Source organism: Habropoda laboriosa, unplaced genomic scaffold, assembly GCF_001263275.1.
Source record: "Habropoda laboriosa isolate 0110345459 unplaced genomic scaffold, ASM126327v1 scaffold39, whole genome shotgun sequence".
In the NCBI taxonomy this organism is placed as follows: Eukaryota; Metazoa; Arthropoda; class Insecta; order Hymenoptera; family Apidae; genus Habropoda; species Habropoda laboriosa.
In genome coordinates, this window is record NW_017100138.1 from 347,991 (window position 1) to 360,793 (window position 12,803).

General features: G+C 35.6%; 1 protein-coding gene across 1 annotated transcript; it reads right to left on the reverse strand.

Annotated features, from left to right (window-relative positions):
* Nucleotides 1-11,360: 11,360 nt before the first annotated feature.
* Nucleotides 11,361-12,542, reverse strand: LOC108579635 (histone-lysine N-methyltransferase SETMAR-like). The gene is made up of 2 exons (XM_017943224.1): nucleotides 11,858-12,542; nucleotides 11,361-11,377 (listed from the first exon to the last, which is right to left on the reverse strand). Exons 1-2 carry the CDS (start codon nucleotides 12,540-12,542, stop codon nucleotides 11,361-11,363), a joined length of 702 nt encoding a protein of 233 aa, XP_017798713.1.
* Between the last annotated feature and the right edge of the window lie 261 nt (nucleotides 12,543-12,803).

The window sequence follows — 12,803 nt, forward strand, 5'->3', positions numbered from 1 at the left end:
TTCTTCGTATCGGTAGTAAATTTTAAGGTTCTAAGTAAAATAACGTAAATAGTATTTATTTGCTACCATTCTCTGCTGAAATTATACAACGCTGAATAAATTCTGATATGGTGTACAGAGACTTTTCTGACAAGGAAACGTTCCTTGGTCGACAAAACTTTGGTATATAATAGTTCTCGAAAAATATTCAAAATCGCCCTCAAATTTTAAAGGTAGTAAACATATTTAGTCTAATATCTCGAAAATTATTAGATATAGGGGAATTTTATATTTTTCATCGACAAATTTGAAAAGTGAAAAATAGAAAAAGGTTTAAAACAAATATGTTTATTACTTCCATCTTTATGGGCGATCTTCACTCCTTTAATATGGAGGTGAAAAAAATACATATCAAACATTTTTTTTTTTAATACTACCATGTATCAAGGTTTCATCGATATCAGTCATTATCACTTCAGGATGTTTCACTGTGAGTGAACCAAAGCTGTTTCCGTCGATTATCAATTTAGATTAGCTGTTAAATCGGTGAGAAAATATTGCTTAACCGTTTATATTTGTAATGTAAAGTCGAATAAGATAACGAGAAACAAAGCGACGCGACGGGTGGGTGTCTTCTAACCGCAGCCTATTTCAGACAAAACAGTTACGAGAATACAATTGGAAAAAACATGCCTACAAATAGAAAATATTTCGGATTCGATCGACTCAGCGTCCAATTGAACGACTCGATACCTTTATATAGAATACAGTTAGAATTAGAATTTTGTACAACGACACAGGTGATAGAATTCAATTGTAACGAAACGAGGAGAAGTAAGTTTTCATTTGCTGGCGCAACGTTCGTCCAAATGATTTGTTCGATAAATTCGTTCGTACAATTTTACGTCTTGATCGAAAAATATGCACAATACATGAAACTCCTTCTCTATCTCATCACACGGTCGCGCTCTCACGCTCCAGACGGTCTACTTGCCAGAACGTAAGGTTGCCCCTCAGAATATTTAATCGAGCCGAGGAACTAGTAAACTCTCCGCGAGAACAGAACTTAGTGTTACGAATCTTCTTAATCTTCTTACTGTCGATGAACGGGATCTGATTACTTGGAAATTAAAGCATTACGTATCGATAATTGAACTCACCAGCATTTATGAAATCGGTATGTGTTTTTTTTTTATGGAAGACGTGTTACTGTTGAAATCAAACGAGAATTTGAGTAGCAGTAATCATCGACTTGTAACAAACTTACATCAAACCTATCTCAAATCTTATAAATGCGACATGCAGGCCTTGAATAGAGAAGCGTTCGAGCATCTTCAATAAAGACATTTTTTTTTTTAAATATCTCGATAGCTAATCATTTTTTGACCATTGCACCTCGATACTTTTTTACTTAGAATGACGAGAGGAATCTATCTATGTAAAGAAAAGCATGCATTTCCATTTTTTTAAATAATGCAATTTTTGATTGCATATGCACTATAGCACTTCTGAAAAAAAAAAACGTGGTCCTACGGATGTAGTACTCTTTGAACCATTCATCTTTCTCCTTTGACATTTTTCTGTAACTGCACTGGTAACGGAGGTATAACCTGAAACAATTGCGTGGACCACGCTGTACGCCATTGAAAATATTTTTGGGAATATCTCGGAAATTAAGGCCGAGAGGCAGTTATATGTAGAAGCAAAGTTACTTAGGACATTAACCCCGATAACATATCTGAGGGTCATCGAAATCGGTGAGGTGTGCCTTTTTGTAAATATTAGCCCATAAGTTCATGTCGAACTTTAATTACATATTAATGGGAGAAAAAATATTTTCCAAAAATAAACTGTAAAGTTGAAATACCTTTCTGACATTAAAAGTCTCTTCTTTGAAAGGAATTATTAAATTTCACATAAATTCTATATATGTAATAAAGATAACGTAAACAATTTAGTTTACTTACCATATTCCATTTGAAAATATAGGATGAAATTTCATTTCGTTACTTTGATTAGTAAAATATAAAGTTATTTAAAAGAATTCGCGAAACTTGTCAATTCGTAATTAACAAATTAAATCCACGCCTTGAATTAATTTGTACTTAATAGTGAATCGATATAGGTTTGTATTTTCACTGGTAAAGTTTTTTTTTCAAAAGTACTTGCTCCGTAAAATTCGTCGTACTCATTATTTTCAGTTAAATTGTTTTTTAATTTCTGGTGGATAAAACCAAAGTCAAAGATATGCTTGTTAGTCGAAGCCAGCCGGTTGAATTCACGAGTAGCAAAGAGAATACAGTGAGAGAAGCTATTTTTACATCTCGGATGGCCTAGATCGATGTAGACTACGCAAATTAATTAATAAGTGTAGATATATTAGGAACGAGTTTGATTGTACCCAGGTTTGAACCAGTTCAAAATGTTCAATACATTTATCGTTCTGTACTATTACTTCCCGTACAATTAATCGTGTTGTAAATTCGTTGCTGTTGTGCAGTTTTAATAGATTCAATCGGAATTTAGCAATTAGGCAGATTTGCTTAAATGTCATGAAATAAGCAATACAATGTGAATAAAAGTTGACAATATTATTTATCGTAAATTATACCTTGAAAAATAACAATATTCTTAAAGAAGTTAAAAAACAAAACTTCAATTATCTCGAATAAAAAGAAAGTAAGCTTGCACCTTTTCAGAAAGAATCCTCGAAAATTCAGAAAAAACACTTTACAGCATAAAATTAGAGCAAAATATTGTACAGGAAACATTTTCGATATAATTTTAAGAACGCAGATCTGATGCTAATTATTAACGCAACAATTTTAATGCTTTTTGAAAGAAAATACCTCAATAAATAATACGAATACGTAACTTTGTGTATAATAAATTGTATAATTTAATTCATCGACAGCTCAATTTCACTGCGATTTTATTTCAATTATTTGTCGTACGATTAAAATTTAAAAAAAGCTGTGTTTTCTAATTTTTTACGAATGCACACTCCGCAACACCTTTAGGGAAATATCGAAATGTAAATGCGAGCGAAAATATTAATAGGTTCTTGAAAGGGCACTCAGAACATCAAACTTCGTTGCAAAAGATGTTAAAAATGAATGAGAAAGCATATCTGCATAAAAGGAATAGATGCGTTTCGCGAGGAGATTCGATCTTGTACATATATAAGTACACAGCACTCTGCTCGCATTCGTTAAAGTTTCCAGTAATAAGAGGGTGCAGTCGATATCTCTGAACCTATAGTGTTGAAATTTCCTCGAAGAGAAGGGAAGAAAATATAATACCGTACTGATCATTCTGAAAGATAAATGCGTCCGTAGTTAACGCGACTTTTAGGTGAATATGTATTTTAAATATTTTCAATTATTATAAACGATCGAGAATTATTCTCGGACAACGGCTTCGTATGGCGCATCGTTGAATTCGTCTCGACAAAAGCTAGCATATTATGAATAAAGAGATACAGGGTTCCGTTTAAAAAAATTGACTTCGATATTTACCTCACTACTGCACCTACAGAAAAATTATTTAGTTCACCTAATGTCCCTCTGTATACCGAATAACTTTTGTAACGACATTTTCTTCATAACTTCAACCCCTCGTGAGATATTCCATCGTTTCCAGTTAAACGGAACACCTTGTAGATATACGTAAATGATTAAAAGAATTTAATCGATTATTTTACAAAGCGTAGTTATGAATAATTACAATGACAGCACATTATTTGCACAAATATGTTATTTTACGTAATGTAGTTTCAAAAAATTGAGGAAACTCGTATCTCACCGTTTTCGCAGTTAAAGTGACTCTTTTTCATTTCATAAACACGCGTTTGGGTGATAAATGCATTTGGAATTCCTGTATGTTGCAGTGCATGCTTCACAATTTAACACAAACATAACTAACATTAACTTTTTCTCTTCTCTCCTTTTATTTCTTAATGAGAAATCCTATCAGGAATTCTAAACTGTACTTGCTGTAATATATGTATAGTTACAAATTTGTAACACTGTGCAAATTTGGTATTTACCATATGCAACATGGGGTAATTTTTTTATTTCAAACAACAAGTGATTATAAACACGATACTTGATAACTGTTAGATTTATCAGTCAGTTAGATATAACAAAAATTAATCTAACGCCTTACTAGGAAGTATGTATTACTTTTGTATACGTTCGGAGAAATCCGTTTAGCCTTACCACCTCTGTTTAGTAAAAATCTAAATGTTTATGATACGTGACAAAAAGGGCCTTCAGTCCCAAGCGGGGTCGTAGGCAATATTAGGGCGTTGCGTAGGAGCATTCTCAATCCGTAGACAGTGCTCTTACCATCAAGTAGAAAAGCGAACATTCCTTGTGTCTGATAAAAGTTTATAGTTTAAAATAAGGATTATTAATTATTTAACAATCCATAACTCCCATAATCCAATAATAACAAAGGTTGTAATTTCTATACTTGTCATGTTACCGACAATTCTGGAGCCATCGACTTCAGACAGATACTACTTACAATTGAAGCAGTAACAAATTTTGGAAATACGGAAGTTACGTTTCTTCGCCAAAATTAGTACGATATATCAGCAAACTGTAAGCACCACTTGAAAACAAAGAATTAAAGTCAGGATAGTGTGGTATCCCAAAAATAATTTATTCTGTATTCCTAAGCGATTCTTAAGGTTTCCGGCGTCCGTCTCGCTCGACGGCTATTTCCAGAATGTCCTTTCCGCGTCGTATCCCACGTTGCTCCGAAAAACCGTTGGAGCCCCCTCGTTCGACTTTCCGGGGAAAGGGCTTAGTTTATGGGACCCTCAGGTACCTGCGCGCTTTCTCTTCCTGGGTGACAAATTCCAGGCCACCACTTCGCCACCGGAATCTCGAATTTCATACAAAACATACACAGAGCGTCCACTTTATTAATTTCTAGCGCGTCTCTCGTAAGTCGTAGATTTGTCAGAAAAAGAGAATAGGACGAGGTTTCGTTATCTTTTATACGCAATCCGATGAATTGAATGGATTTTCTAAAAATTCGCAGTAGTTCTCGCGTAACGACGATGCTACGAATTTTTCTAAATTGTCTTTATACATATGAAAGCGGTTGTCGAGACAAGTTCAATGACCTAAACAAATTCAATCAACGACGTTATTAGGACCTTATCTTCACGACGGCACCTTGAATGGCGATAGATATTTAAATGTTTTACAGTATCATATTATGTTTTATAATCACTTTTTTCACGATCTTAATAATTTGATCTTAACGATTGTTTAGTTTTGCTTAACATTCAATAGGTGTCCTGATAATCTGTGCTCGCGCAGAGGTGTTTGTCGTTACTGCATGAAATAAACAATTCCGCTGACTTCGACTTCTAAGTTTAATTAAAAGCTATATAACAACGATAATACTTTTATTGCACCGCCAACGTCAAGGGGATGCGCGATAGCTCTTTTTGTAATCTCGAACTGTAATAATGTAAATTAACACAGTTTCAAAAATTGCGGCTTTTTTTGAACAAATACCACCCTCATTCTTGTTTAAGTAAGAGGGGCCTTGATTTTCATTTGCATGCCTAGGGCACGAAAAGCTCTAACACGGCCCTGCCAATAATTACGAACGATAATTAAATAAATATTTTGCATAATCGTTAAACGATATATATTGTCAGAATTAGTTATTACAGTACATATATTTACTTCTAACGCAATCTTATAATTATTAAATGAAATAATTAAAGTTTATTTGCTATTTTGCCAGAAGTGAATCGCTCGTGCAGAGTGTTATTTAAAAACTCCAATCGCTATTAAACTCCTACATACATAGCCGTTTGCGTTTCCTAATCTCAATTTATGTGTATACATATACCTTTTGGCCGTTCTCACGTCACGAATTCTAGCCTGTGAATCGTGACTGCCGATCCCAGCTTGTTTTATGCCAGAAAAAGTAGAACTGTCAGACGAGCCAGACATCCTCTCCACGATACCACGGAAGCTTAATAAGAAGATCGGCCGCAGATCGTAGGCATCATTTGCTACGCGCCTCGAAGCTCCGCAGCTCCACGCAGATCGACTAATGTGAGAAATTTCACGGCGTACGGAGACCATTCAGCCTTCTTCTGGGCCTGCAACTTCCACACGTGATGCAACTGGGCCGCTGTAACCCAGGATCGTTGAACTGTGCGAAAAATACGAACGGTCAGAGTATTCGTAGGAGCCTTTGTCGAATGGGAATACTCTGTGAACTGAAGATACGCTCTTTCTTTTTCCTGAAAATGTAAATTACTGGAATAGTAATTTACTTTTTGCGATCTTTCGTGAATGTTTTGTGAAATTTTCTGATATGTGGACAGTTAAGCTTAGTTACAGCTTGAAGATTTACCACTGTCCAGATGTCGTTTGAAGAAATATTGTTTATTGGAAATTGTAATTAAAGGGGCGCTTCGATTGTCTAGAGAAAAGTATACACAGTGAAACAGCTAAGACTAGAACCTGAAATATCTTCGAAACTGTGGATTGTACCGAAAAGTGTTTCAGACAAAAGTTGAATGGTATCTAAGGAAGACAAAATTCGATGTGATTTGTTTTTCTGTTAGGCTGGTGCGTAGAGGAGATGTGAATCTCAATTCAGCTCGTCATTCCCTATAAATAAGTTAGCGTTTAATATATCAGCATATACACTGGCGTTCGTAAGTATTAGGACACCCAGTACGTTTCTACAGAAAGTATTGTACAATTTAAATAACATTTATTTGCCAAACTTAGTATTATATCTTATATCATGTAATTTTTTCGAGGATCTTAATAATTCTGTAATGGCTGTTTAGGATTGTTTCACGTTCAGCAAGTATAGAAATTCACTAAGGTACGAGATAATATGATAAATGAATTTTTCCAGATTTTAATAATATTTGAAAGTACGGTAATATTTTACTTACATCTTGAAGCTTATAGTCCTTGGACATCAATGAGAAATTGAAGAAAAGAAAACCGTCAGAATATTACAGTAAATGGTGCGAGTAACTTTTCATCGATGGCGAACATTCGCCACTGTACGAGCAAACATGAAAGAAAATGCTACGAAATCAACCCAAAATTAAGTCGACGAATTTGCAAATTTTTAACAGAATCGAAATCGTTAAAACTTTAGCGTGAGCTCAAGAGACACTTTCAACGAGTTACTCAATTAGGGAACGCACACTGTCAGGCCATTATCTATAAATAGTGGAGAGTTTTCAGAGTGATGGTAGACATTCAATGGCGGCTCGTCCATAAGGACTGCAGTGCTTCTGACTATAAAATTAAAGTTCCCGTTTTCTTATCGCCGCTATTATTTATTACAGCATACACTGGAGTCATCCGAGCTCCGTTTAACCATTTCCTATTATCCGAGGTGTTTTGAACTTAAGGTCGATGGGTGTTTTGATAATAATAATTTACTTAATAATTTATTATTATTGTTTAATTGATAAGTAGTTAATTCAACTTAAATATTAAATTTTACAGGATCAAAATGTCTTTTTGCGATTGTATTGCACGATTTATGAACACCCATCGACCCTTCCGTATTATCCGAGATAGACTCGGTCCACATCACCTCGAATAATCAAGACTCTAGTGTATTTAAGAATCGTCGACATCGATGATGCCGTCTGCTTTCCGAATAATTACCATAAACCGGGTAACATAAAAATTAACATTTTTACATTTGTATCTTTTGTGATTGCGCTACAAGCATTGACAGCTAAAGTTTTACTAATCTGAAGTTACATTGTCACTGAAATTTCTTCCTTCTTATGTTCAATGCACTCTCTTTTATATTTTTCTATTTATTCGAACGACTAATGTATTCTTAAATTAATTAGCTTATTTATGCAGTTAAAGACAAAACGATTAGTTATTGTGATCTAAACTTTGATTTACGTATTTACATCTGAATTATCGAGTGTTCGAGTGTACAGCTGCCAATGTTCCCCCAGTTTACGGTACCTTTAGTTTCATTAACGATATCATTTTTTCAATCCACACTGATCCTTTTTATAATACCTTCATTGCTACAGCCTCGCCGCTACAAATTCTTAGGAACCCTCACTGTAGACCACATACACTACCGGCCAAAAGTTTGGAATCACATCCCACTTTTCATCAATATTAAATCTGGTGCTACGTTTATCAATTTATCTCGTATCAATTGATTCGAACGATAAAAAATTCTCAAAGTCGCTGACTTTTTTCTGGAAATTTTTGTGTAAATTGCAATGCTCAGCGATTCCAAACTTTTGGCCGGTAGTGTATGGACAACTCGCGGCCCGCGACTTCTTTTAGTTTGGCCCGCGATCCGTCCCCGCGAAGTCTTTAAATTCGGCCCTCTTGGTACTGATTAGTATCGTATTTAATTGCACAATTTTATTTAACATACTAGCGTTTTTTATCTAAGATTTAGCTAAAGTCGTATCAAACACATAATCACGTACAACATTACACTGGAGGTATTAATATGTTGACACATAAAAACACACGCGAAAACCCATTTACTTTGGCCCTTGACTCGGAGATAGAATGATAACTTGGCGTTAGAACCAGGAAATGTTGCCTATGCCTGCTGTAGACATTCGTTTTCTCGTTTTTCCTTAAAATACGGAAATCCTCACCAAGCCTAGAGCTATAGGTATCTCTGTAACGAGATAATCGATGCCATTACTTCGAAATTCAACGACACCGTAGATACGGAATATCCAAACGAGAGAATACAATGCACCGATTCTATAGCTGTATGCACGTCTGTGTTATTCAAATATACCTACTGTTCCCAAGTGATTTGTAAGACTGGTTAGCCGAGGAGTAAATTAATGAAAATCTTCTAGCGATGGTTAGACGTGGCGAACAGTATTTGTCAATCCGGAACCCGACTGTATTATTCTTGAATCGTAGTTTTGCTTTGCAAACGGTATTCAGAGCGGACTATTAACTCTTCGTCGTCCCATTTGTAATCACGACGTTGGCACGGATGTTTTAAAGCCGAAATCTTAGACGAAATCTCACCGTTGCGAAGTGGGAAAACGACGTTAAGCGATTTTAATCACACAATGGGCAATTGCGCTGAAATCTACGTCTGCATGCTGGAAATAACATTTCGTAGACGTTTATTGTACAGGATGTACCGAAACTTAGTTCCATACCTTTAATTGGCTGCCATTTTGGTGTAACGCAACGCTGTCAGTTGGTGTTTGACAGTTGTGGAGTAGACACATAGGAGATTTATTATGGATCGCTGCACAGTTCAAGAACGTGCGTTTATCGTAGAAACTTGTATTGCATATCAGTGTTCGCTAATGTTGTGTATAAAAAAATACGAGGAAAATTCGATCGAAATCGCGTGCTTGATGACAAAATAATGAAACATTTGACCGAGAATTTCCGGAAGTTTGATACTGTGACGGCTAGACCACATTCTGACCGTCCTCGAACCGGATTCTCGGCTGGAAATATTCGAAACGTGCGTGACAGTGTTGAACAAGAACCGAACACCTCTATCCGTCATCGTGCTCAGGAATTGAGACATTCAAGCACCGTTTTGCACCATATTTTAACCCTAGTCCGGTCTTTGGGTCTTTTTTGACCCATTGACTTCTCATCTTCTCAATAAGTTTTGCTGTTGTCAAGTTCGGGTTCTCTTAACGTTATGTTAAAAGTTTGTTGCGTGGGTTCTTATGGGGTGCTGGTAACGAAAATTGTTAGGCATATGTGCTTCGGGTCAAAAAAGACCCAAGAAGAAATACCGAAGACCTTTTTTTCATCCAAAGACCTTAAGTGTATAGTGGAAGGAAAGAACGCAATAGGGTTAACGATATATGTCGCGAAATTTCTTATCACACGAAGTGGACAAGTTGGGTCTAGAAAGCATGTGGTTCCAACAGTACGACACACGATACGAAGCAACTTCTAGAAGACGTGTTTCCAGGCCGCTTGAACTCCAAAAGTGGTAGCATCGATCGGCCGCCCAGATCGGTAGGCCCGATAGCCCCTGATTTCTTTCTCTGGAATTTCTCAAAGAGCAAGGTCTACGCTAATGAACCAACAACAATTCGGCAACATAAAATGAATATTAGTAAAGAAATTGCAACATTACTGCGAAACCATGAATCGTCATCTGGACGATATCGTTCTCCATATTTATTTTCCCCAATATAAGAATTTTCCTTCCATCAATTCCTTTGCGATTATTTAAATTTTTAGTCTAAAAATTTTCTCGTACCACCATAGCTAGATAAAATAATTAGGTGGCCTGTTTTACGTAGCTCACTCTGTATATGTTTAACAAATTATAAATTATTCGATCTTGATGCTACTACTTTTTTGGACCAGCACGTTTCACAAAGAAAGATTGGATAACTAAACGCGTGCTTTTATTTGAATGCTTCATTAGCAAAAACTATGTTTAGAAAAGTATGAAATGTCAATTGGAGGAATTTAGGAGAAAAATTTGACGAATTTCAAAGTGTGGTACGTAGGATGGACTTTTCGCTCGACGGACTTCGAGTCACGTTCTGGCTTACGGAGTTCGGCGAGAAGATGCAAGAGAAGGAAACGGGAGGGCTGACAGAGGAGAAGAAGAAAAAAGCATTTTAGGTCGAAACGTCGAGCGAACGGCCCGTGTAATTCGGTTCCGTACGATCGAATTCACTTTGGCTCTGAATGGGACGGCACGCCAAATCTCTCGCAAAATTTCATTAGGACGAAAAGAGTTCACGGAATGTAATCTTGTAGGATTTTAACTGTTGTCGTGTTTTTCCGAATGACTTTGTTTTGTTTTGTTTGCACGATCAATGAATGCTTTTGAATAAGTTTTATGTAATCGGTGACATGAACGAATGATTCGTGAATTAAATTACGTACATCGAATGAAGATAGAAGGATGAGTAATCGGGTATACTTCAGCGGTTTGATCACCTTAAAATATATTGTCAAAGTCATCATTTTGGACAACTTTTCCCTATACATATTGCCACATATTACATATTTCCCTATACATATTACCTTAGTTTCTGAGTTATTCACAAAACACCTAACCTAAACCTAATCTATACTTAACTGATTGAGGCTAATCATATTTAACACTAGGTTTACGGACATTTCTTATATACCTATCTCTACGGACACGCGTTAAATTGACACGTGAATGAAATCGCATATTTTCTTCCAAAAGCAACTTATTTTATTTAAAAACAACATATTATACACTATTAACTTACAAATGAACGATAATACGAACAATATAGTTGTATAAAATTTATAAATAAGCATAAGTGGTAGGAGAGAAATGTAAACGGTTTCTGTAATTTTCCTAGTGAAATTCGAAATACGTCAAAATCACGCGTCCTGTAAACCTAGTATTAATATAAATAAAAACAGATAAATCAATGAATTATATATTGGGTTAAATTGATATAGGGAGAAGTTGTTCAAAATGATAACTTTGACAACATATTTCAAGTTCAAAATCGGCGAGGTGCACCTGATTCCGAATAATTATCGAAGGACGAGTCAATAAATAAGTCACTGCCTAATGGAGGAACAGTTATTAGGTTGTCCGGAAATAAATTGCGTTTTCTGTACATGAGATTTAAACACGTGTAGTTTTGCTTAGAATGAATTTATTTAACCGAAATAATTTTCATTAGATTCTATACACTTTTTCCAACGTTTTACAAGAGTTTCTATTCTATTCCAATAAAAATCAGGAGTTCTAGAATTAATAAATTCCACGAAGGTATTTACAGCATCCTCTTTATCGCGGAAGATTTTTTCTCGCAAAAAGTTATCGAAATGTTTAAAAAAATGGTAATCTGTAGGGGATAAGTCGGGGCCCTTACGATTTACCAAACTTGGTTGTATAACAAATAACTTTTTATGCATTTCTTCCAGTTCCTTACAATATTTTTCTGAAGTAACAGTTTCATTATTATTTGCTCTTGACCACCAAACTGTCACCATAACTTTCTTTTGGTGTAACTTTGGTATCGGGAAGTGCTTTGGAGCTTGATCGTAGTCTAGCCACTGAGCTGAACGACGGCGATTATCATACAGGATCCACTTCTCATCGCACGTTATTATTCGATGAAGAAATGGTTCACTTTCGTTTCGCTTAAGGAGTGCAGAGCAAATTTCGAATCGACGACTTTTCTGCCCTTCGTTGAGTTCATGGGGAATCCATTTATCAAGCTTTTCCGATTTTCCAATTTCCTTCAAGTGATTAGATACAATTGTTTTACTTACATTTAGATTTTCTACAAGTTCTCTCACAGTTGTACACGGGTCATCTTCGACATACGCTTTCAGTACATCATTATCAATGGCAGAAGGCCGCCCCCGACCTTCTTTATCTTCGAGACTTTCATCACCATCACGAAATATTTTAAACCAATGTTGAACAGTACGTTCACTAGTTGTGCTTTCACCGAATACATGATTGATATTGCGGCCAGTTTCCGCGGCTTTACGTCCTAATTTAAATTCATATAACAATATGGTACGAATTTGCTTCTTCTCCATTGTTACGTTTTTATGTTATACTCAGAACAAATGACGGTAAAAAACAAAAGTGTATCGCTTATATGATAGAGCGATATCTACACGTTCGAACGGTATATTACTTAATAAACATAAATTTAAAATATATCGTATAGAAAAGCCGTAAATAAGGCATAACAGAAAGCCGCAATTTATTTCCGGACAACCTTATAACTTGCTTAGCTTATTGTTAAACGTGAAAGCATCTATGAATAGCCATGTATGTAAAAGCAAATGATCCGG